The sequence below is a fragment of the Cetorhinus maximus genome, chromosome 7, assembly GCF_964194155.1.
Source record: "Cetorhinus maximus chromosome 7, sCetMax3.hap1.1, whole genome shotgun sequence".
Taxonomy (NCBI): Eukaryota; Metazoa; Chordata; class Chondrichthyes; order Lamniformes; family Cetorhinidae; genus Cetorhinus; species Cetorhinus maximus.
In genome coordinates this window covers 37,395,098-37,421,672 of record NC_135885.1, presented here as the reverse complement: position 1 = coordinate 37,421,672, position 26,575 = coordinate 37,395,098, and the positions used below count along the sequence as shown (strand labels likewise).

Here is a 26,575-nt window from a genome sequence, read left to right as displayed (position 1 = left end):
AACCACTCAAAGAAAATGATTAACAGGAAAGAAAGGAACCAAGGCAGCTTGTGAAGGCACTGTTGAATGGAAATGAGCAGGTGGTGTGAGATGCTCATGTGGAGCATAAACACTGGCGTAGATCTATTGAGCTGAATTGTTTATAAATTCTATGTAATTCTGTGCAAAATTCTAGCAGACAATAAGTGGTTTAATATCAACTACAATTTCAGATTTTTGCTGCTCTGTTATTTTTCAGTAGTCCTATGTACACAAAAAAAGTGAGTACAGCAAGTGGTGGGGACAACTATGTGACCCTTTGGAGGAACTATCTTATCCTTTGCTTTGGAGTAGCGAAACCCAGCATCATGAGCCCTGGTCACCTGAGAGCATCAACTCCAGAAATCATGGCTACAACTCCTGATGGTAGCTATAGCTATGATAACAAGGTACCAATTTTGTTCTATAACCTGGGTGTAAATTTAATGTTTAGCAGTTGAGTAACTTTCTACAACAAAATCAAAGCTCTTGAGATGATGTATTTATTAATTTATTTACAGAATATTGTTAATTTTTAAGTGATTCCAATCAGTAGTATAGTATGTCTCAAAAAAACAATGGGCGGAATCGTCTTCCCCCACCAGCGGCGGGAATCGTGGCAGGCAGGGGCACTTAATTTGGCATGAGGCAAAAAAATCAGTTTCCCGACAGTGGGAGAAAATGTAGGAATTTTGTTCTTCCAACTTTCAAGACAGGTTAAAGGCAGGGCGAGCTTCCCGATGAACAATGTCAAGAAACCCATTTGCATGCGTTAGCATGTCATGAATGCTCATTAAGAGGCCACCTCACCATAATCACATTCTCCTTCCAAATTAAGTTCCCCACCAGCGGGTAATTAGAACGTTTAGTTTTACGGCTGTATATAACTGGCGCGCACCTGCTGAGCTTCACTTCATCCACGGCTTTGAGACCATAGACGTCGCTTTAGCCTTCACTCTTTCAAATCAGGTGCTGATAGCACAAGCTGCGCCAATACTGGGCATGGGAGGCACAACCGACAGGGAAGAGTGGGATGGAGGCAGGACGAGGGAGGGAAGGACCAGAGGGAAGAGTGAGATGGCGGCAGGACTAGGGGGTGGGAAGGACCAGTGGGAAAGGGGGAGAGACTGTCCAAGGGGGCATGTTTAAGAGACTGTCTGGGGAATAAAGCCAGACTGTCGGTGGCATGTTAGAGGGATCAGCATGGAACGCATGTCTTGGTCCTGGTCTTGGGTGGCGGAAGGTGTTCCTGGGAAGTAACTGTCTTATAGAGAATTGTGTAAAAGGCGTGGTCCGTCATTTATTGCATTTAGCCCTGGGAGTTGGAAGCATGGTACTGGGACGCAGAGGGTGCAGTCATATTCAGGGGAGGCAGTTTGATCCAGTACGGTGGAAGTCCAAGTATCATGTGGGGTTGGGGAGTGGCGGGGGGGGGGGGCAGTGGGGTGGGGGGTAGTGGATGGTCTCATGGGGAGGGTCTCTAAAAGTAAGGCTGCAGCTGGCCTCGAGACCTGGAGGGACCAGATTTACAAGGGGCATGGGGAAGTCTACATTGTAGGAAATGAGGGGAGAATAGGAATGTCGACAAATAATAATGGGGCCAAGCGTAACGGGAAGGGTGGATGATCACAGAGGGAGAGGAATTAGGAGGTGATGACTGTGGAAGAGGATGGGAAGAACAAGGGGGATGGTTGGAAGGTGCTGGAAGCATTCATGAACTGAAGACGAGCCATCTTCTACTCTCCAAGCTAATGATACAGTTTGAAAAAGATTCAGAGAAAAGCAATATGGGAGGGGTCTCAAAGCAGCTAGGAAGGGTTAATGATTCCCCTTGGGCCGAGTGAAGGGGCACCCTATTAATTATTTCCTCAAGCCATGGAGAACCAGGCTTAGCTGAGTACTGTTCTTGAGGTTCAAATGCCCATTGAAGGAGCATTGCTCTATGACTAATGGGTGCAATCCTGCGAAAACCCATTCATGTTTAGAGCTGGAGTTGAGTGGGTGTGATTGGCCATCTGTACCTGACAGAGGCAGGAAAGAAGGGATGGAGGTGAATTCATTCAAGGAGCACGACCGCTGGACAGAAGCTGGACAAACCTCCATAATCCCAGCTAAATGCTCATGGCTGACAAGGCACAATGCAGAAACTCTTTCCATCATGCCATGGCTATGTCCTCTCTATGGAGGCAAGCTGACAATTGCCCAGGTCAAGATGCAATGTCTGCTTGGACAGTCATATATGAAGGGGAGGAACACCCAGGATGTCTCCAGGATGTCCTTCACCTGGAAGGGTGAACTAGGGCTGGCATATACAGATGGAGGACTGGCTTGGAGATGGAGGGAAACCTGGTAAGGGATTGTTCAATAAATGTTTCAAATCAATTTGTTCACAGATAGAAAGAGCCATCGAGAATGCAGGCTGCAGGCAACCCTGCCCTGGTTCTTGCTCTCATACAAATGAGGGGAAGAAGGGCCTGTCGTCAATTGGCACATATCCAGGAGGAGCAGCTGCCTGAGCGGGTCCCCAAGAAGTCCAAGATGCTCCTGAAGAGGGACAAATGCAATGAAAACCAGTGGCCCGACCACAGGTATATCGCAGGCACTGCTCATATATGGAAATGAGTTAAAGTCAATGCTGCAGATGCCTTCGCTTGTCCAGGGATGTGGTAGCTCACATTTGCCAGCTTCTGCAGGAAGATCTGTGGCTGTAATCACTTGGAGGGCATCCCATGCCAGTGGAATTGAAGGTCACTGCTGTACTGAAATTTTTTTCCGGCGGTTCCTTCCAGGGCTCCACTGGGGACCTGTGCGGCATCTCCCAGTCAGCAACACACAGATGCCCTGTTCACAAGAGCTCACCAGTATGCCCAGTTCCACATGGATGCTGAAAGCCAGGCTGCGAGAGCAGTGGGATTCACAGCGATATCTGGTTTCTTTCAAATGCAGGGCGCCATCAACTTCACACACTTGGCCTTGAGAGCTCCCTGGCAGTAGCCTTGAGAGTCATCAATCAAAAAGGATTTCACTCATAAAACCTCCAGCTAATTTGTGATCACAGAAGGCAGATCCAGGATCTGAAGAGTCATACGGATTCTAAACTCTATCTTCCTCTCCACAGATGCTGTCAGACCTGAGTTTTTCCAGCAGTTTTTGCCTTTGTTTGAGGCAAATCCAGCATGTTTATGCTATGTATCCAGGGAGCTCTCATAACTCTTACATTTTAAGCCATTCGCAGGTGCCACAGATCTTTGAGGGACCTAGTCAATTCAAGGGTTGGCTCCTCGAGGCCAAAGAATACCCCCAGAAGACATAGCTGATGATGCCAGTTCGCCATCCACGAGTGCTGCTGAAGAGAGGTAATGCTGCACATGCCTGCACCAGATCCTTGATAGCGCAGATGATAGACCACCTGAAGATGCATTTCCGACGTTTGAAATGTTCAGGCGGGGCTCTACAATACTCAGCACAGAGAGTGTCCAGGATCATTGTTGTCTGCTGCACCCTGCACAACCTAATGCTGCAAAAGGGGGTTGTCTTGCCTGAGGGAGACATGGAGGAACAAGAAGTGAGATCTCTCCTCCGACAAGGTTGGCATCAAAGGGGATGGATCTGATGAGAGCCAAGATGTCGACAAGCCACGTGAAGAGGCCATAGCAGGGTTACAACGTGATGGACATGCCCATGACAATCTGATAGCTACCAGATTCCAGGAGGAGTAATGTGTTGACAAATTTTCACAATTGCTTGTTTTTCTTACCTTTGCTGCCTGGAAGGCCTTAACACCTTTTTGCTCACATATAATTTATCTCAAAAGTTCCAAGTTTTCTTAGAGCTTAAGCAAATACCAGTACTCAATGGCTGCCCTGATGTTGGGTTGATCATTTAAATGAGCTAAACCAAGGTTAAATGCATAGCCCTAGTGAAATATGGCCACTGTAGAACCTGAACGGCACTCCCTTCTCTCAAGACCTTAGGCAACTTTAAATGGAATAGTAATTTCACCCATGCCCTCACCAAGTCCGTGTGCATGGCTTGAACTCATATTTAGCGATGAATGCACTCCTGTCACTCTTGACACCTGCTCACAAAGTGGGGGGTGACCAACAGATCACTCTTTCAGGTATAAGCAGATGGATGGCTCAACAGGGGGCAGCAGCATGAGAGCACACCTCATCATTACTCATCAATGCAGATTGATGAGGCATGCATGATCTTGCTACTGCCCCTCAATTGCCACTCTCACATCCTAAATCCAGAAACATTGACATTTTGATCATGCAGTGAAGTTTCAAGGTTTATTTGTAGTTTCCTCGCTGAGAGTGCCTCACCTAGACTTTTGGGTTGCTGATGTCCAACCACTCGGGACCCTGCAATTATTGAAAGCCTTAAAAGTTTCTTGCCTAGATGACCTTTGCATTAAGGCAAGACCATGAGCAGTAATTTTGTACACAACAGCCAAGGTGGAAATGTTTCCTGCGTGGACTGTGGAGAGGCCTGAGAGAGCTGGCTATGCATCACATTCATAGCATCACAGTCCTTGAGATGGTATAGCACACAAGCCTATTCTAGTTTCTCTCTTCTAAGTCACTAAAAGCTCTGTCACCCAGTGATTTCAAGTCGATTAGAATGTTATCCTTTATCCAAGGACTACTGAGACCCTTGATAAGGAAGTGAGCAGTTACAACAAATCTCCATGTGAGGTCTGGCAACAGTTTCAGCCAGGTGCACCTACACCTCTAAAATCCTACACTCAAACGCCTCTTGCAGTCAATTTGCCCATTGTATGCTTACTTCCTCGTTCAGCTGCATGGTTGCTGAAATTGATAAATTGCCAAGGAAAGACATACAGCATTGAACATGTCCACCAAACCCTCCTCCAGGCAGTTGTGGTTGCCTAGGAGCTTCGAATGTTATGATTACAGTGTCTAACTACAGTTCCCCACCCCCCCCCACCGCCCCCCCGATAATGCACTTACATTGAACTTTGGGATACACATAGCTGATTTAAGTCACCACGAGTTATCATGCCATCCATACATAATTGACATCAGTGCAACAGCAGCAGTAAATGCAATAAGCTCAATGAGCACATCGTCCCAGGCCACAGCATGGTTAGCAGCGAAAATTAGCTGACAGGAGTATTGACTAGGCAGCACACTGATAAATGATGGTCATTGCCGAATCTTGCATGTGTCATTATAGACTACTCATTCTAGTGATAACGTGGGAGAACTGAATCAATAGTAGTTCCTGATCGGACTCAATTGGGGGCCAACATTCTGGAGCCCTAACTGACGGTGAAACTTTGAAGTAACCTTGAGAAAAATGGAATCCATGAGACTTGCAAATGGTTAAATTCAATATATATTTACAAATGTGAAGACTACATACAGTGAGTGTATGAGCACCTCTGATGACCTGAGGCCTAGAGGGCCCCAGCCTGCTAAGGGTCTCCTGCTCAGATGCAGGGGCGCTCTCCTCGGCCTGACCTGCTGAAGGTGATGGAGTCACTGGCAGAGGGGAGTGGAACAGCATGGCACCCTTGGAGTGTTGTAGGTAGATGCCCCAGGAAGCTTTGGCTGGCACTCCATTTCTCTGTGGCTGCCTGATGACACCTCCCTGACTCCTTGAGGAGAAGGGGCACCTGGACGGAGGTCGTGGTGCCCCGTCTCCCTCTCGGCTAGTCATTGCTGCACTGCACCCGTGGTTCGAGTAATGGAATGCAGATCTGAGCGCTAGTCTGGCAGAAACTGTGCTTTCTGCTGGACCTGGGTCTCCAAGGCGGCTGCCACCCTTTCCATGGAGACAGACAAGCGCTCGCATGCCAGAGCCAGTGTCAGCAGACAGAATGTGGACGGACTCCTCCAACCTTCGGGCTAGTCCGCAGACGGCCTCTAGCAACTGTGCCTGATGTTCCCCTGCTTGTCTCTGCATCTCCAAGAGGTCTCTTAGGTCTGAGTCCAGAGGCTTGTCATCTGATTTGGGCTCAGCAGGAGCCTGGTCTCCAGCAGCCCTCTGAGCGTCAGATACACAGGCTGTCACTGCCTCTGCCAGGTGTGAACCAGTGTCTGTGATGTGCTCACCAGATTGTGAACCCAAGCCTGCTCTAGAACCAGGACTCACCGAGGTGCATGTATCTGTGCTGGTAGAGAGTGCAGGTGAACGCTGTGATAGTGCTTCCTCTGAGGATACAGAGACTTCCTCCTCCGAGGTGGGTCGGGGGCTGGGACTGTGGCGTCTCTGGGTTTCTGTCCTTGTCCCTTTTCTTGCTGGTACCTGAAATAGAGAAAGGAGAGATTTAGTGATTGGTTAGGATGCTTGTATATTAATTAAAGATCACTCAGACAATGCATGCATGTTGGAGCTGGAGACTGAATGCATCCTCACTGGGGTCTTGGGGTAGGCTGAACTCACCTTCTGTGCAGGCACAGTGATGTTCCTCACCTACAAACTCTGTGGCCTGCTCCTCGAAGATAGTGTGGAGACGAAGTTCAGACATTCCAGCTCCGGGCTTGGCTCACTCGCATTTGTTATGTGCAGTCTTATCCTGCAGAAAGACAGAAAGCCTTTGGGTGAATGAGCAATTCAGGAGCATGCATGCCTGTTGTCAATGCTGAGCCCAACTCAGTAAGTGATTAAGAAGTTGTTTGTCCTGGAACTAAAATGAGATGGAGAGCATAAAGTGGCTGGCACTCGTTCAGTGCTGATATCCCAGCTGCTGGTTGTTTGTGACATCCCTGTGCACTCTAAACCTTAGACTGCCTGATGCTCTTAAGAGGCTGTGAGTTTGCAATAAGTAGGCAGTGGACTTATCCTAGGGGACTGCAGCAGATCATTCATCCTTTTTCTGCACTGCAGCTGAATTATTTTTGGACCACACACGCTAACAACCCTGGCAATCTCCTCCCAGGCCACCGTGGTCAGATGGGAGGGCCTACCACTCCCAACCCAAGGAAACATGACCTCCTGCCTTTCCTGAAAGGCATGGAGGAGAATCTCCAGGGAGGTATCACTGAATTGTGGGGCCAAAGTTTGCTTCCTTCTCTTGGACATTCCTCTGGTCATATAATCTGGAGCTCCAGGCCTTCAGTGAGTGAATGGCTGTCCAGGTGCCCTTTAAATATGGCATCAGGACCTTTGATCCCATGAGGAGATGGCAGAGTGGACGACTTCCTGCCCGCCCCACCACAAGATCCGCCAAGAGCCTTGCAGATACATAGTTAATGAGCTGAACAGTGAAGACTATGCGTGTTCAACTGTCCTGCCGCCCAGCAGGAATCCTTCTGACTTCCCTGCCTGCTACCAAACTTAGACTTCAGAGCAGAAGATTCCACCCAATGTGTATCACTTTAATGAGCTAATATGTAGGTTGAAAATGTTCTCTGCTGAGTTACTTATCTCAGCTAATTTCTGTAGAGAAAAGCTGAGTGAGACAATGTGGCTTACTGTTAGAAGAGAGGAAAGAAGATAACCAAGAGTTAATCCTTCCTATTTTTGTGTGGCTTAGTACCCTATTTCTGTGTCAAAAACTTGAATACATATCTAAAAAGAAAAAAAAACTTGCACCCAGTATAACATCTTTCAGGACCACCAGACATCCCAAAGCACTTTACAGTCAATGATGTACTATTGAAGTGTAGTCATTGTTGTACTGTATGAAATGTGGCATCAGCTTGTGCACAGCAAACTCCCAGAATTACAATGTGATAATGACCGACCAAGCTGTTTTTTTTTGTGATGTTGATTAAGGGATGAATATTGGCCGGGATATCGAGGATATCTCCTTCGCTGTTCTTTAAAATAGTGCCATGGATTCTTTCGCGTCCATCTGAGAGGGCAGGCAGGGCCTCAGCTTAATGTCTCATCTGAAAGACAGCATCTCAACAGTGCTGCATTCCCTCTAATGTTTATTTGATTTTTGTGTTTGAGTCCCAGAGTGGGGCTTAAACCCAGAACATTCTGACTCAGAGGTGAGGCTGCTACCAGTTGAGCCACTATTGACATCTGCAGCAGGATTTTCCATTGATGTCGATGTCAAATGCAGGTCTTGATCCCGCAACTTGTTGTGAGCAGCAACCCGACATTGATTTTAGCTGAATTAGCCAAACTTTGGCCAGAGGATGCACTCGTCATCCACTTAAGGATGACGGGTGGACTCTTAAAGCTGGAGGGCCAAAAGGAATGAAACCGGATGAACCATCCGGCATCAACCTAGGCACCGGAAACGACAACGGCAATCTCAGCCCTGTCGACCCTGCAAAGTCCTCCTTACTAACACCTGGGGGTTAGTGCCAAAATTGGGAGAGCTGCCTCACAGACTAGTCAAGCAACAGCCTGACATAGTCATCCTCATGGAATCATACCTTGCAGATAACGTCTCACATATCACCATCACTAACCCTGGGTATGTCCTGTCTCACCGGCAAGACAGACCCAGCAGAGGTGGCGTAGTAATATACAGTCAGGAGGGAGTTGCCCTGGGAGTCCTCAACATCGACTCTGGACCCCATGAAGTTCCATGGCATCAGGTCAAACACAGGTAAGGAAACCTCCTGCTGATTACCACATACCATCCCCCGTCAGCTGATGAATCTGTGCTCCTCCATGTTGAACACCACTTGGAGGAAGCACTGAGGGTGGCAAGGGCACAGAATGTTCTCTGGGTGGGGGACTTCAATGTCCATCACCAAGAGTGGCTCGGTAGCACCACTACTCACCGAGCTGGCTGAGTCCTAAAGTACGTAGCTGCTAGACTGGGTCTGCAACAGGTGGTGAGGGAACCAACAAGAGGGTAAAACATACTTGTCCCTATCCTCACCAGCCAGCCTGCCGCAGATGCATTTGTCCATGACAGTATCGGTAGGAGTGACCACCGCACAGTCATTGTGGAGACGAAGTCCCGCCTTCACATTGAGGATACCCTCCATCATTTTGTGTGGCACTACCACCGTGCTAAATGGCATAGATTTCGAACAGATCTAGCAACTCAAGATTGGGCATCCATGAGGCACTGTGGGCCATCAACAGCAGCAGAATTGACTCTAACACAAGCTGTAACCTCATGGCCTGGCATATCCCCCATTCTACCATTATCATCAAGCCAGGGGATCAACCCTGGTTCAATGATGAGTGCAGGAGGGCATGTCAGGAGCAACACCAGGCATACCTAAAAATGAGGTGTCAACCTGGTGAAGCTATAACACAGGACTACTTGCATGCCAAACAGCATAAGCAGCAAGTGATAGACAGGGCTAAGTGATCCCAAAACCAATGGATCAGATCTAAGCTCTGCAGTCCTGCCACATCCATTCGTGAATGGTGGTGGACAATTAAACAACTCACTGAAGGAGGAGGCTCCACAAATAGCCCCATCCTCAATGATGGAGGAGCCCAGCACATCGGTGCAAAAGATAAGGCTGAAGCATTTGCTATAATTTACAGCCAGCAGTGCCGAGTGGATGATCCATCTTAGCCTCCTTCAGAGGTCCCCAGCATCACAGATGCCAGTCTTCAGCCAATTCGATTCACTCCACGCGATATCAAGAAACGGCTGAAGGCACTGGATACTGCAAAGGCTATGGGCCCTGACAATATTTCAGCAATAGTACTGAAGACTTGGGCTCCAGAACTTGCTACACCCCTAGCCAAGCTGTTCCAGTGCAGCTACAACACTGGCATCAACCTGGCTATGTGGAAAATTGCCCAGGTATGTCCTGTAGGCAAAAAGCAGGACAACTTTAACGCAGCCACTTACCGCCCCATCAGTCTACTCTCCGTCATCAGTAAAGTAATGGAAGGGGTCATCAACAGTGCTATCAAGCTGCACTGGCTTGGCAGTAACCTGCTCACTGACGCCCAGTTTGGGTTTCTCCAGGACCACTCAGCTCCTGACCTCATTACAGCGTTGGTTCAAACATAGACAAAAGAGCTGAACTCCCGAGGTGAGGTGGAAGTGACTGCCCTTGACATCAAGGCTGCATTTGACAGTGTGGCATCAAGGAGCCCTAGCAAAACTGGAGTCAATGGGAATCGGGGGTGGGGGGGGGAACTCTCCGCTGGTTGGAATCAAACTAGCACAAAGGAAGGTGGCTGTGGTTGTTGGAGGTCAGTCATCTCAGCCCCAGAGCATCACCACGGGAGTTCCTCAGGGTAGTGTCCTCAGCCCAACCATCTTCAGCTGCTTTGTCAATGACCTTCCTTCCATCATAAGGTCTTAAGTGGGGATGTTCGCTGATGATTGCACGATGTTCAGCACCATTTGCGACTCCTCAGATACTGAAGCAGTCCATGTCCAAATGCAGCAAGGCCTGGACAATATCCAGGCTTGTGCTGACAAGTGACAAGTAACATTCACGCCACATAAGTGCCAGGCAATGACCATTTCCAATAAGAGAGAATGCAACCATCGCCCCTTGATGTTCAATGGCATTACCATCACTGAATCCCCCACTATCAACATCCTGGGAGTTACCATTGACCAGCAACTGAACTGGACTAGCCACATAAGTACTGTGGCTACAAGAGTAGGTCAGAGGCTAGGAATGGTGCAATGAGTAACTCACCTCCTGACTCCCCAAAACCTGTCCACCATCTACAGGGCACAAGTCAGAAGTGTGATGGAATACTCCCCACTTGCCTGGATGAGTGCAGCTCCCACAGCACTTAAGAAGCTTGACACCGTCCAGGACAAAGCAGCCCGCTTGATTGGCACCACCCTCAAACCTTCACTCTGTCCATCACTGACGCACAGTAGAAGCATTGTGTACCATCTGCAGGAATTCACCAATTCTTCAACAGAACCTTCCAAACCCACGAGCACGACCATTGAGAAGGACAAGGGCAACAGATAAATGGGAACACCACCACCTGAAAGTTCCCCTCCCAAGTGACTCACCATCCTGACTTGGAAATATATCACCATTCCTTCACTGTCGCTGGGTCAAAATCCTGGAACTCCCTTCCTAACAGCACTGTGGGTGTACCTACACCACATGGACTGCAGTAGTTCAAGAAGATAGCTCATCAGGGATGGGCAATAAATGCTGGTTCAGCTAGTGAAGCCCACATCCCGTGAATGAATTTAAAAAAAAGGAGACCCTCCAATGCTGAGGCTTGCTGCTGCAAATCTGGGAGAGAGAGGGCCCTTCAAAATGGAAACACTCTCTCAGCACTTCTAAGTTATTTGAAACAAAAATTGACACAGCTGCCAGACCAACATTGTGGATGGCGATCTGTGGCTGTAGCTGAATGCAGCTTGTCAGTTGGGCGAGCCTCAAAGTCATCCTGGAGCGCTGGATCTCCAGTCTGCTGCCTGGAGGCCTCCTGCAGCCTGTTGCCATGCTTCCCATCGTCGTGGGAGGGGGCCCACTTCCGACTGGAAAATTCCAATTGGCTTCTGATCAGTGGCCTTAATTGGTCACCTAATTGCCTTAACAAGCAACCTGCCAGATATTCCATGCCTGACCTAGTCTTCCCGAAAATGGCTTTGGCGTGGGATGTCCTAGCAAACCAGCATGCTGGCCAGGGGTGCGAAATGACCTGCCTGCCTCAGTTCCCACTCCCATCAGCCTCCTCAAATCATTCCCCTAGGCTAACACTTCAGTGCAGTCCTGAAGGAGGGCTGCTTTGTCAGATGTAATGTTGTTGGATGAGTTGTCAAACCAAGGTTCTGTTCAGGTGGATGCAAAACATCCCATAGTATTCTTTCAAAGAAAAATGCTGAGTTCTTCCAGTATTTTGATAAATGTTCATTCCTCAATCACCTCCATCAAAAAGGATTAACTGGGCATTTATCCTATTTGCTGTTGGTGGGAACAGTTCAAATTTGGTTGCTGTGTTTGCCTATATATCAGCAGTGGCTTCACTTTAAAAATAATTAATTAGTTATGAAACACTTTAGGAAGCTGTAAAGACATGGAAAATAGGATAGAAATGTAAGCTTTATTTTCCTTCCATGGTGGTTCAAAATTGCATGGGAATGTATTTTATATGGCCAAGTAGATCAGATAGATGGGCTCAACAAAAAAGCATGCTGAAATAAATTATTTTATTCATCCTGGCCTATTTGTTTAAAAACATATGGCAAATAACTATTGTAAATATTGTATTGGGAAAACTCAACATATTTGGAAAACAGAGAGCGGAATCATCCCAGATTTGCACTAAGTGCGGTAGCAGAGGAGTAAAAAGACCTTTTAACGGCCGGCTGCAATGGCAGCTTCTCACACCGTATCGTCCCAAACCCTCCGCATTAATTATGCATTCCTGGGAAACAGGGCGTTTCCATGGCGGGCAGGCTTTCATTTCCAACACCTCATCGCTTCATGGCTTCACCGGGCACCATATTTACAGTGCAGCCACCTGCACACCACTTGGTGCTTCCAGCCCATGACTGCTGCATGGAAGACATGGCCCCAAAAGGCAAGAAGACTGCAGCCCCCAGGTTCAGTGACGTGTCCTTCAAGCGGCTTTTGGATGCAGTGGAAGCCCGCCGTGATGTCCTCTATCTCCGCTCTGGCTGCAGGATGGGCAGCAACATCACTAATCTGGCTTGGGAGGAGGCGGCAGCGGTGGTCAGTGCCAATGCCCTTCAAAAGAGGACAGCCACCCAGTGCCACAAAAGGATGATTGATCATCTCCATCCCGCCAGGGTAAGCCACTCTTCTTATCACTCTCAGGTCTCACACTCTCAAACCCACCACACATCCATAGGGCCTCACTCATTCCCAGTTCAAGGGACATCACCATTCACTCTCTCTCACACGTACTTTATTGTCCTCATCCCACCCATGGGGCCACTCACCACCCACACGAACCAGGCACACTTATCACCTGGTCTGGCAGGCATCCTGCTTACACTCTCTCTATCCCTATTCATTCAGGACAAGCTGGCAGACAACAAGAGGGAGAGGTTGCAGATCGGTGGAGGAGTGCCTGAAATCAAGGTCCTCACGGACTTTGGAAAACAGAGCCATACAGCTGGTAGGCGAGGATCTGGACCATTGCTGTGCTGACGGTGAGGTCAACGGTGCTCTACCAAGTGAGGATCCAGCAGTTCAACATCCATCAGACAACCATGCTTGAGTGATGTGTCCTGTTTCACAGGCCACTGCCATGCACTGATTATCTCTCCTTGCTTTTGCAGGCACATCTGGGAAACTTCCAAGAGAGTCCGTGACCCAGGACCTCCAATCAAGCCCTGAGGGAAGCTCAGAAGAGGAATCTGCTGAAATTCTCCCTGAACACACAACACAGCGCTTACCCACACCCTCCACCAGCGCAGAGACACACACTTTGGTGGGACATAGCTTTAGAGTAGCCTCAGGATCACAATCTGGTGAGTACATCATACTTTCAGATCCAAGCAGGCGGCAGGAGAGACTTCCCAAGTATCTGACGCTAGGAGGACTGCTGGAGGCCAGAAATTTGTTGAGTTCGAGTCAGATAACGAGCCTCTGGACTCAGTCATACCTCAGTTGCTGGAGGTGCAAAGGCAAGCTCAGGAACATCAGGGAGGGATGTCCGCTGCACTCCTCAAATTGCAAGGCACAATGGAGGAGTCCGTTCACCTTCAGGCTGAGGTGATAGTGCCAGCATGCCAATACACCGAGGTCAACACTGGTAGGTTGGTGGCTGCCATGGAGACCTTGCTCCAGGACGTCGCTCCTGCATTGCTGCGCAGGCTGAACTCCATCTCCAACACCATAGTTGGCCTCCAACATTGTGGACATGAGAGGGGTGCGGGACAGCCTGATCTCACTCCAGCTACCCCTTCCCCTCAAGGAGTCAGCCAGGGGCCCTTGGGCACCCATAGGAAGGCGGATTAGCAGTTGCACCCCTCCCGGGGCCATCCATCCAGGTGACTCCGGGAGTATCCGACTCATCCGAATGCCTTCTTCCTCTGACCTCAGCAGCTCCAGCTCCACAGGCTGAAGAGGGTGTCTCTGTCACACAACAGGACCCCAAGAGCAGTTCGGGGCCCTCCGGGTCACAGGCCCCCAGAGGACGCCCGCCAAGGTCATCACAGGCAGAGTGTAGCAGTCAGCAGGCTGCCTCCACCTCTGCTGTGGATGTCCAGGGAGCACCAAGACAGGGTTAGGAAAATTAAGATGTAGTTGCATAGCCTGGGCACGGGTGTTAAACACTTGCACATAATGGTCACTAATGTAAGTAAACTCCCAAGAGTGTCTCCCTGCCTATGACTCCTTGTTCTAATGAGCGGTGCTCATGTCACTCAGATGTGAAACCTTTCTGCACAAGATGAAGGTAGGTGTCTCAGACCAGGGCCTCTTTCCTGTGCTTTGGGCAGCCTCCAGACCAAAGTGATGGTCTGGCCTCATACTCCCTGGATATATTACTGATGTCTACAGTTCGATGGTGCTTGTCATTGCTGCCAGAATGTCGTGGGCAGGAGTCACAGAATTCTGTCATTTTCTGTGTGCTCTCAGCAGCTTGAAGGTAGTGCTGGCCTCCATTTCCTCAGCATCTGTGACCAGTGATGCTGTGCTCCTGAAGGGGTCAGGTGCTGAAGGCGGAAAAAGGATCGGATACTTTTAAAGTTTCATGGCTGTGTCATCATGATATGACCCTGATCACAGAGTGCAAGCGAGCTGCCATTGGCCAGACAGGAATCAGACATTCTCAGAGGCTGTGTGAAGATCTATGGAATGTCGTCACTGCATGTCATCATCATCCTCCTGCAATCGAGCGACTATTAGGGCCACCACTTTGCCTCTATGACAGGAGCATTATCACAGAAGGTATGTGCACTGCCATAAGCTAGATTGGAGTCAAACATTCACAGATGCAATGTGAAGATCTGTGGTGTCTCCAAAATAGCATATTATCATCATCCCCCATAAATCTAGCAGCTATGAGGGCCTCCCGAGCGTGCCAGCCTCGTCTGGCCAGTGCAAGGGCCTCATCAACATCATCGTCGCCATCATTGTCACCTTCATGACCTCCTCATCCTCATCACCGTCAATGTCCTCCTCATTGGAGGAGACCTCCAGCTCCTGCATCTCCTCCTCAGCCAGCTCCTTTCCCTATTGCATGCTAAATTGTAAAGGGTGCAGCAGGCAACTATGATACGTGATACCCTCTGTGGGCTATATTGCAGGGCTCCACCAGACCGGTCTAGGCACCAGAGCCTCAGTTTCAGCATCCCGATGGTTTGCTCCACCAAGTTGCGAGTTGCAGCATGTGCCTCATTATACCTTTGCTCTGCTGCAGTCTGAGGCCGCCGCACAGGCGTCATCAGCCATGTCCTCTGTGGGTAGCCCTTGTCCCCCTGCAGCCTCTGTGGACCCTGGAAGACTTCAGGGTGCAGACCTGCAGGAAGTGTTTGTGCCAGTCGCACACCAGCTGCACATTCAGCGACTGGAAGCCCTTGCAGTTGACATAGTTGACCCCTTGTTGTGATGGAGATCTGAGCGCCACGTGAGTGCAGTCAATCGCACCCTGCACCTCTGGGAAAGCCAAGATCTGGGCAAACCCAATTGCTCTTCCATCCTGGCTCTCTTGGTCCTGGGCAAATTGCACAAAGTTGTGTGCCCTTGCGAAGCTGGCATCCATGACCTCATCAATGCATTTGTGGGTGGAGACTTGTGACAGAGGTATGGAGCCCTGAAGGGAGCCACTGGCATAACAATTGAGCACTGTGGTCACTTTCACGACTACCAGCAGTGGATTCCCCCCATGGCACCAAATCCTGTAGTAGCTGGCAGATGTGACCGACCAGTTCCCTAGACATGCACAGTCTTTGGCGACACTCGTTGTCGGTTATCTGCAGGAATGAAAAGCGGCATCTATAGACCCTGGGTCTAGCTAAACGCTTACCAACAACGGCTCATTGTGGCTCTTCAGCAGCATGTGCAGGAGCCCCAGCCGCCTCTTCTTCCTGAGGGTGCTGCTCCTCCCTCTGCACAGCCAGACGCCCCCATTGCTCTCTTCTCCGTTGTCTCTGCTCTCTGTATGCCACGAGGCACATAGCTAGTATACCAGGCTCCATGCTCCTGATGTATTCCTCCTGCAGAATGAAAAAAAAGAGTGCAGCCAACTAACTGAGTGAAGACTTGGAGTTTGGTGTGAGGGGAAAAGGAGTTATTTGTTTCCCCTTTCTACCTTTCTCACCCAACAGAAACTGGTTCTAGCTCTAATACAAGGAAAGGAGCTAGCTGTTTGGTGAGTATCTGGTAAGTTCTATTCTATCCCTAAGGTTTAAAATAGTACACAATTTGCTGGTAGTTAATAAAACATATAAGAAAGCAACATAAATAAGTGATTAATGAAGTAATTATTTAAAACACATTCAAGATGGCACGACAGGCAATGTGTCAAGATTGCAGCATGTGGGAGCTCCTGGCTAACATTGTGATCCAGGGCAAAAACGTCTGCAGTAAGTGTCTGCAGTTTGAGGGACTTCAGCTCAGTCATTTTTTTTTCATTCATATACTGGATGTGGGCTTCGCTGGCTGGGCCAGCATTTATTTAGTTGCCCTGGAAAAGGTTATGGTGAGCTGCTTTCTTGAACCGCTGCAGTCCATGTGGTGTAGATACACCCACAGTGCTGTTAGGAAGGGAGTTCCAGGATTTTGACCCAGCGACAGTGAATGAACGGCGATATATTTCCAAGTCATGATGGTGAGTGACTTGGAACTTCCAGGCAGTGGTGTTCCCATCTATCTGCTGCCCTAGCCCTTCTAGATGGTAGTGGTCGTGGGTTTGGAAGGTGCTATTGAAGGAGCCTTGGTGAATTCCTGCAGTGCATCTTGTAGATGGTACACACTGCTGCTACTGTGCGTCGGTGGTGGAGGGAGTGAATGTTTGTCAATGTGGTGCCAATCAAGCGGGCTGCTTTGCCCTGGATGGTATCGAGCTTCTTGAGTGTTGTGGGAGCTGCACTTATCCAGGCAAGTGGGGAGTATTCCATCACACTCTTGACTTGTGCTTTGTAGATGGTGGACAGGCTGGAGATGGGCTACTCGTCACACGATTCCTAGCCTCTGACCTGCTCTTGTAGCCACAGTATTTATATGGCTAGTCCATCTTAGTTTCTGGTTAATAGTAACTCCCAGGATGTTGATAGTGGGGGATTCAGTGATGGTAATGCCATTGAACATCAAGGGGTGATGGTTGGATTCTCTCTTGTTGGAGATGGCCATTGCCTGACACTTGTGTGGCGCGAATGTTATTTGCATAGCTGGTAATATAAAGACAGTAAGAGTTTCTTTAGATATTTAAATAGGAAAAGAGTTAACAAAGTGAATATTTGTCCTATAGAGAGTGCATCCTGGGAATTGACAATGGAAAGTAGGGAGATGACGGATGAATTAAACAGGTATTTTGCTTCAGTCTTCACTATAGGGGACACAGGTAACATAATGGAAATAGCTATAAATCAGGAAATGGAAGAGAGAGAGGAACTCTGGAAAATTACAATCACCAGGGAAGTAATATTGAGCAAATTGTTGGGTCTGCAGACTGTCAAATCCTCAGATCCTGATGGACTTCACCCTAAGGCCTTGAAAGAAGTGGCTAGTGAGATAAATGATGCACTGGTTTTAATTTTCCATGATTCGGGGAAGGTTCCATTAAATTGGAAAATAGCAAATATAACTCCTTTATTCAAAAAGGGAGGGAGACAGAAAGCAGGAAACTATAGGCCTATTAGCTTAACATCTGTCATAGGGAAAATGTTAGAATCTATTAAAGATGCAGGCCGGGATTTTCCGTGTCCACCAGTGTCGGTCATGTTCGGTGGTGTGAGCGGACAATATGGCGAGAAAGCAAAAAATCAGTTTCACAACGTCGTGAAACCAGCTTGCAATTGTCTGCTCCGCCTGCCGATGGTGAGGCCACGTTCCCGCCATCGGACATCGGGAACCTCATTGTAATACATCGGCATATCATTATAAGGCAAGCCCACCAGACTCATACCCCCCCCCCCACCTTTGCTGGATCATCCGTGAACTTCCCGCCAACATGTTTCACAACGGCGTGGCAGGCAAATCGGTGTCCACCCACCATCGAAACTGCAAGTATCCCAGGAATGCATCATTAATGCGGCGGGTTTGGGACGACACAGCGTAAAAAGTCTCCATTGCGGCTGGCGAGTAAGCCTGCTACCGCACTTAGTGCAAATCTGGGACAATTCTGCCCATTATAGCAGGGCGCTTAGAAGAATTCAAGGCAATCAGGCAGAGTCAACATGGTTTTGTAAAAGAGAAATCATGTTTAACCAATTTATTGGAGTTCTTTGAAGGAGTCACATATACTGTGGATAAAGGGGAACAGATGGATGTACTGTACTGAGATTTCCACATAGCATTTGTTGAAGTGCCACATGAGAGGTTATTGCAGAAAATAAGTGCTCATGGTGTAGGGGGTAACATATTGGCATGGATAGAAGATTGGCTAGGTAACAGGAAGCAGAGAGTTGGCATAATTGGGTCTCTTTCTGGTTGGCAGGACGTGACGAGTGGTGTGCTACAGGGATCAGTTCTGGGGCCTCAACGTTTTACAATTTATACAAATGACTTGGATGAAGGGACCGAGTGAATGGTTGCTAAATTTGCTGACGAGACAAAGATAGGTAGGAAAGTAAATTGTAAAGAAGACGTGAAGAGCGACAAAGTGACAGAGATAGGTTAAGTGAGTGGGCAAAGATCTGCCAAATGGAGTATAGAAACATAGAAACTAGGAGCAGGAGTAGGCCATTTGGCCCTTCGAGCTTCTCTGCCATTCATTATGATCATGGCTGATCATCCAACTCAATAGCCTGCTCCCGCTTTCTCCCCATACCCTTTGATCCCTTTCGCCCCAAGAGCTATATCTAACTCCTTCTTGAAAACATACAATGTTTTGGTCTCAACTACTTTCTGTGGTAATGAATTCCACAGGCTCACCACTCTCTGGGTGAAGAAATTTCTCCTCATCTCAGTCCTAAATTGTTTACCCCATATCCTCAGACTGTGACCCCTGGTTCTGGACTCCCCCACCATCAGGAATATCCTTCCTGCATCTACCCTGTCTAGTCCTGTTAGAATGTTATAAGTTTCTATGAGATGCCCCCTCATTCTTCTGAACTCCAGCGAATGTAATCCTAATCGATTCAATCTCTCCTCATATGTCAGTCCCGCCATCCCAGGAATCAGTCTGGTAAACCTTCGCTGCACTCCCTCTATAGCAAGTACATCCTTCCTCAGATACGGAGACCAAAACTGCACCCAATATTCCAGGTGCGGTCTCACCAAGGCCCTGTACAATTGCAGCAAGACATCCCTGTTCCTGTACTCGAATCCTCTGGCTATGAAGGCCAACATACCATTTGCCTTCTTTACCGCCTGCTGCACCTGCATACTCACCTTCAGCGACTGGTGTGCAAGGACACCCAGGTCTCGTTACACATTCCCCTCTCTCAATTTATAGCCATTCAGATAATAATCTGCCTTCCTGTTTTTGCTACCAAAATGGATAACCTCACATTTATCCACATTATACTGCATCTGCCATGCATTTGCCCACTCAGCTTGTCCAAATCACACTGAAGCATCTCTGCATCCTCCTCACAGCTCACCCTCCCACCCAGCTTTGTGTCATCTGCAAATTTGGAGATTTTACATTTAATTCTAAATCATTAATATATATTGTGAATAATTGAGGTCCCAGCACCGATCCCTGCGGTACCCCACTAGTCACTGCCTGCCATTCGGAAAAAGACCCGTTTATTCCTACTCTTTGTTTCCTGTCTGCCAACCGGTTTTCTATCCATCTCAATGCACCAACCCCAATCCCATGCGCTTTAATTTTACACGCCCATCTCTTATGTGGGACTTTGTCGAAAGCCTTCTGAAAGTCCAAATAAACCACATGCACTGGCTCCCCCTCATCAACTCTACTAGTTACATCCTCGAAAAATTCCAGTAGATTTGTCAAGCATGATTTCCCTTTCATAAAGCCATGCTGACTCTGTCCGATTCTGCCAATGTTTTCCACGTGCTCAGCTATTAACTCTTTTATGATGGACTCTAGAATTTTCCCCACTACCGACGTCAAGCTGACTGGTCTATAATTCCCTGTCTTCTCTCTGCCTCCCTTTTAAAATAGTGGGGTTACATTAGCTACTCCCCAATCTGTAGGAACTGTTCCAGAGTATATAGGATCTCGGAAGATGACCACCAATGCATCCACTATTTCTAGGGCCACTTCCTTAAGTACACTGGGATGTAGATTATCAGGCCCCGGGGATTTATCAGCCTTCAATTTCCCCAACACCGTTTCCCTACTAATACTGATTTCTTTCAGTTCCTCCCTCTCACTAAACCCTGTGTTCCCCAACATTTCTGGTATGTTATTAGTGTCCTCCTTTGTGAAGATAGAACCAAAGTATGTATTTAGTTGGTCAGCCATTTCTTTGCTCCCCATTATAAATTCCCCTGTTTCTGACAGTAAGGGATCTACATTTGTCTTCACCAATCTTTTTCTCTTCATATACCTATAGAAACTTTTACAGTCAGTTTTTATGTTCCCTGCAAGCTTACTCTCGTACTCTATTTTCCCCTTCTTAATCAATCCCTTGGCCCTCCTTTGCTGAATTCTAAACTGCTCCCAATCCTCAGGTCTGTTGTTTTTTCTGGCCAATTTGTATGCTTCTTCCTTGGATCTAATACTATCTCTAATTTCCCTTGTAAGCCATGGTTTGGCCACGTTTCCTGTTTTACTTCTGTGCCAGACAGAAATAAACAATTGTTGCAGTTCACCCATGCGCTCTTTGAATGTTTGCCATTGCCTTTCCACCGTCATCCCTTTAAGTAACGTTTCCCACTCCATCATAATGTGGGCAAATGTAGAAATCATTCATTTGGCAAGAAGAATAAAAAAGAAACTTATTATCTAAAGTAAGAGATTGCAGAGCTCTGAGATTGAGGCATCTGGGTGTCCTAGTGCATGAATCACAAAAGGTTAGTATGCAGGTACAGCAGGTAATTAGGAAAGCTAATAGAATGTTATTGTTTATTGTGAAGAGAATTGATTACAAAAGTAGGGAGGTTATGCTTCAGTTGTACAGGGCATTGGTGAGACCACATCTGGAGTGTGTACAATACTGGTCTCTTTATTTAAAGAAAGAAGTAAATGTGTTAGAAGCAGTTCAGAGAAGGTTTACTAGCCTGGAATGGGTGGGCTGTCTTATGAGGAAAGGCTGGACAGGTTAGACTTGTATATATTGGAATTTAGAAGAGGAAGGAGCGACTTAATTGAAACCTTTAAGATCCTGAGGAGTCTTGACAGGATGAATGTGGAGAGGATGTTTCCTCTTTTGTGAGAATCTAGAACTAGGGGTCACTGTTTAAAAATAAGGGGTCACTCATTTAAGGCAGAGATGAGGACAATTTTTTTTTCAGGGTTGAGTCTTTGGAACTCTCTTCCTCAAAAGGTAGTGGAAGCTGAATCTTTGAATATTTTTAAGGTAGAGCTAGATAGATCCTTGATTAAGAAAAGGGTGAAAGGATATCGGGTTTGGCAGGAATTGGGGTTGAGATTGAATGGTGGAGAAGGCTCAAGGGGCTGAGTGGCCTACTATTCCTAATTCGTTTTTCGTTTGGATATTCTAAGAGCCTCTCTTGGTTAAGTCTGAAGGCCCCTTAACGCATCCAGGAGAGTGCTAGCTATCACTTGGATGGCCAGAGTTTAGTGTGCTGTATGGCTGCCTGAAACCCCAACCACCTCCACCCCACTCCACCTGATCGATTTGACAGCAGCTTTGCCCATTGGACTGCAGGCTGCGCTCTCAGCTCAGGCGCAGGCATTCTCCTAACCCACACTACAAGGCTGCACTGTTAGCTTGAACCATGGGGGAGACTGGTCCAAACCGGGATAATGACACTGTAAGGAGCTGTGAGCGCTTCCACCAGTGACTGCTCCATGACCAGCTTTAGCAAGGAGATAATACAAAATACCCAGTCATCCTAACCCTAACCCTAACCCTTGGGCACAGACTGCAAACTAATGAGTCCACTAAAACACTCGTTAGTTTGCAGTCTGTGCCCAAGGAGTGAAAAGCTCAGGCGCACTTGGTGGCACTTGCATGCCTCTGCGCTGCTTGAATGGGCAGATAAGATAGAGGCCCGACTCCACGCATGTCATTGTGGCTGCGTCTGAAGTCTTAGTTGCAGAGGAATTATCACTTTATACAAAGTTTCCCTAATGCGTAGCTGCTTCCCTCCCCCCCACCGTGCACGTGCTTGCACACTACCTTCAACCACAGGGCAACCCTTGTCCCACCCCCAAGTCGCCTCAACTCAGGGCAGCCCTTGCCTCCACACCTCCGATGTGCCACAACTTTGAAGTCCAACAGGTGACCTGGGCGAGTGCTGCACAACATTACTGTGTACTCACCTCCAAATTCCCCTCAAAGTGCAGCCCGCCAAATGCAAGCCTTATATATGCTGTTGTGAAACACGTCGTCATGTGTCAGGGGGTGATCCAGCGGGGCAGGATGATTCTGGCAGGCTGGCCTTATAATGATATGCAGATGTACTACAATGAGGTTCCCGATGTCCATTGGTGGGAAACACAGCCCGCCATCGATGGGCTGAGCAGACGATCACAAACTGGTTTCACGACGCGTGACACCAATTTTTGGCCCTCTCGCCATATTGCCCACTCATGCTGCCGAGCACGCCCGATGCCAGTGGGCATGGACGATTCTGCCCAGAGTGTAGGTGAAGGGAACAGGATCATTACACAGGACACCATCAAAGTTTAAAGAGCAGAGATTAGATAAATTTGTTATTAGATAACAGCAACATTGGGTTTTAAAATCTGTAAATCGTAGAAAGAAGAGACAGCTGAATTTCTTATTATCCTGTTGCCTTTTTTGACAAAAATTTGAGAGAACGAGAATGCAAAAAAATAGACTGGATCCAATTGTGAAATGTAAGTTTTATTGTATCATTGTTGAATTTTAGACAACAAAAATGTATTAGCTGCATTTTTGGAATTGTTGTTATGAAATGACTGAAGGCCTTTTAGGTAAAAGATGAAATCATGAGCTATGCGTACTAGAAAGTCTTTCAAAGTATTATAGGGTTGTCATTATTTATCATTGCACAGGTCATAGGAACGCCATCTGTAGCAGTATTGTTGAAACAACTGGTTCCATTGATGCGTGCTGAAAGCATAGAAATTACAGAATCACTGGTACTGGGATTTGGAAGGACAAATTCTCTGGTGTTCAGGTACCCCAAGGATCATTTTTGGCTTTACCTACTAAAACATAGCAATTATAATAAAGTCAGATCTTTATTATCTCTTTTATCATTTTTAATCCAGCAATAATTATAAATTTCAGTATGGAATAATAATCTATGTATTTCAAGCGACTATCTTGTCATTTGAGGGTTCTGTACGGTTCCTTAAAAATAAAAGTAAACACAGAAGCCCAGAATTTCAACAAATTTATTTGGGTCACAGAAGTGCTGTGGAGTAATACTTGCAATGCAGCTTTAAATGAAATGGCTGTTTGAACAGCTTGGGTGGGTGTTATGCATTTTAAAGGCCCTTCGAGCCTGCTCCGCCATTCAATAAGATCATGCCTGATCTGACTGTAACCTCAACTTCACATTCCTACCTACCCCTGATAACTTTCACCCGTTTGCCTATCAAGAATCTATCCAGCTCTGCCTTAAAAATATTCAAAGTTTCTGCTTCCACCACCTTTTGAGGAAGAGAGTTCCAAAGACTCTACCCTCTGAGAGAAAAAAATTCTCTGCTTCCCTGTCTTAAATGGACAACCCCTTATTTTTAAACAGTGACCCCTAGTTCTAGATTCTCGCACCAGAGGAAACATTCTTTCCACATCAGCCCTGTTAAGACCCCTCAGGATCTTTTATGTTTCAATCAAGTCTCCCCTTACTCTTCTAAACTCCAGCGGCTTGTCCAACCTTTCCTCATACCATAACCCTCCCACTCCAGGGGCAGGATTTTACCATCGGTGAGTGGGGGCGGGGCCCGCTCGCCGACATGTAAATTGACGCTGGATGACGTCGGTCACCCCACCCCATTTAAGCTTTCAGGAAGGCGGGGGCGCAGCAAAATCAACTGCGCGCCCACCAACCTGTCAATGGCCAATTAAGGCCATTGACAGATGAATTAAAGTAATTAGTGGACCTGCCTGTCCAACCTTATGGTTGTCGGGCAGGCCAGGAGCCCCGGCGGCAACTAGAAAAAACGTGAAACCTCATCCACCAGCGGGATGAGATTTCATGTAGGGTTTTAAAAATTTTAATAAAGTTGTTATGGAAATTATGAACATGTCCCAACTCATGTGACATGAGGGGACATGTAAGGGCATTTTTTTTCTATTTTTAATACTGTTGACAGTAGAGGCAATCTCTCTGAGGCAGCACTTAGCCTCAGGGAGATGAGTGTGCTCTTTCGTGCGCATGTGCGAAAGAGAGCACTCCCAATTTTAGGGCTCCCGCACCCCCCCCCCGCCCACACAGGAAGTGCATAGCGCTTCCCTGCGGACGTCACACTGGGCGGGCTTTAATTGGCCCACCCACGTAAAAAGGCGCCTCCGATCGGGGGCACCAATCAGAAGCGCGCCTGCACACACCCACCCATCAAAATTCCCCCCCAACGGGGGGAAAATTCTGCCCCAGGTATTAGTCTAGTAAACCTTCTTTGAACTGCTTTCAATGCATTTACACCCTTCCTTAAATAAGGAGACCAATACTATACACAGTACTCCAAATGTGGTCTCAGCAATGCCCTGTATAACTGAAGCATAACCTCTCTACTTCTATTGTGAGGGGAATTGAATACAAATGATAACATTCTTTTAGCTTTTCTAATTACTTGTTGTACCTGCATACTAACCATTTGCGATTCATGCACTAGGACACCCAGATCCTTCTGAATCTTAGAGCTCCTCAATCTCTCACCATTTAGGTAACATGCTTTTTTTATTCTTCCTGCCAAAATGGACAATTCCACATTTTCCCACCATACTCCATTTATCAGATCTTTGCCCATGCACTTAACCTATCTATATCCCTTTGTGTCCTCCTTATGTTCTCTACACAAATCCTTCCTATCTGCCTTTGTATCATCAGCAAATTTAGCAACCATGGGCATGGGGCCCGCTCACCAATGCGTAAAATGATGCGGGGTGACATCGGGCATACGTCCCGACATCACCCCGCGCCATTTAGATTTTCAGTTCGGCGGGCGCGTAGCAGAATCAGCTGTGTGCCCGCCAAACTGTCAAAGGCTTATTAAGGCCAGTTAACGAGCAGTTAAAACAACCAACTGAGCTGCCCATCCAAGCTTAATGTTGGCAGGCAGGCAAAGAGCCCAGGCAGCCTTCAGAAAAAACATGAAACCTCATCCACGGGCGGGATAAGATTTCATGAGGGTTTTAAAATCTGTATAAAATGTTTAAATTAAAAAAATTGACATGTCCCAGCTTATTTGACAGTGTCACATGACAGGACGTCAGGAATTTTTTTCTGCCTTTGATGAATTTTTGAATCTTGAGTCGATCTCCCTGAGGCAGCACTTTGCCTCAGTGAGCTCTTGTGCGCTCTTTTGCGCACATGCACGAAAGAGTGCACTCCCGGCTCAGGGAATCCTCCCCGCCCGCACAGGGAGCGCACAGCCTTAATTGGCCCTCCCACGTAAAATGGCGGCTGGGGTGCTGACGGAAACCCGCCTACTCCCGCACAACCCCCTCCCTGACGGTGGGAAAATCCTGCCCCATACCTTCGGCCCCTTCATCTAGGTCATTTATATAAATTGTAGAAAATTGAGGCCCCAGCACTCTAATCTCTGTGGCCTGCCACTCATCACATCTTGCCAGTCAGAAAATGACCCATTTATGCTTACTCTCTGTTTCCAGTTAGCTAACCAATCTTCTATCCATGTCAATATACTACCCCCTACACCATGAGCTTTTATTTTCCACAATAACCTTTGATGTGGCACCTTATCAAATGCCTTCTGGAAATCAAAGTAGAGTACATCCACTGGTTCCCCTTTATCCACAGCACGTTACTTCAAAAAACTCCAATAAGTTGGTTAAACATGATTTCCCTCTCACAAAACCATGTTGACTCTGCCTGATTATGTTGAATTTATCTAAGTGCCCAGATATAATAGGCAGAATTTTGCCCTTGGTGGGTCCCACCGACTCGGCGGTGGGCGGGCAGCCGAACTCCACCGTTGAAACGGGGCCCACTGCCATTTTGAGTGGGAGGGCCAATTAAGGCCCGCCCAGCGCCCTGCCCGACAGGAAGCGCTATGGGATTCCCCATCTATCAAAGTGCACTCTTTCGCGCATACGCACGAAAGAGCGCACTGCTCCCTGAGACCAAGTGCTGTCTCAGGGAGATTACTGACAGTTAAAAAAAATTCCAAAAATAGAAAAATATTAAAATTATTAATATGCCCCCCTCATGTGACAATGTCACACGAGATGGGACATGTTAATAAGAAACACACAAACTTTATGAAACTTTTTAAAAACGGACATGAAACCTCATCCCGCCAGTGGATG

At 47.5% G+C, this 26,575-nt stretch overlaps 1 protein-coding gene across 6 annotated transcripts in view; it reads left to right on the top strand.

Moving 5' to 3' along the window:
* LOC144682720 (protein furry homolog) overlaps nt 1-26,575 on the top strand; it is a 520,809-nt gene that overhangs the window by 269,812 nt on the left and 224,422 nt on the right. For all 6 annotated transcript variants that reach the window (XR_013577095.1, XM_078545350.1, XM_078545351.1 and 3 more), the window contains exons 22-23: nt 239-428; nt 23,131-23,255. Coding sequence is in view for 5 of the 6 variants with exons in the window: in XM_078545350.1 (XP_078401476.1) it covers nt 239-428; nt 23,131-23,255 (315 nt within the window). In the remaining variant the exon portion in view is untranslated. The remainder of the gene's footprint in view (nt 1-238; nt 429-23,130; nt 23,256-26,575) is intronic.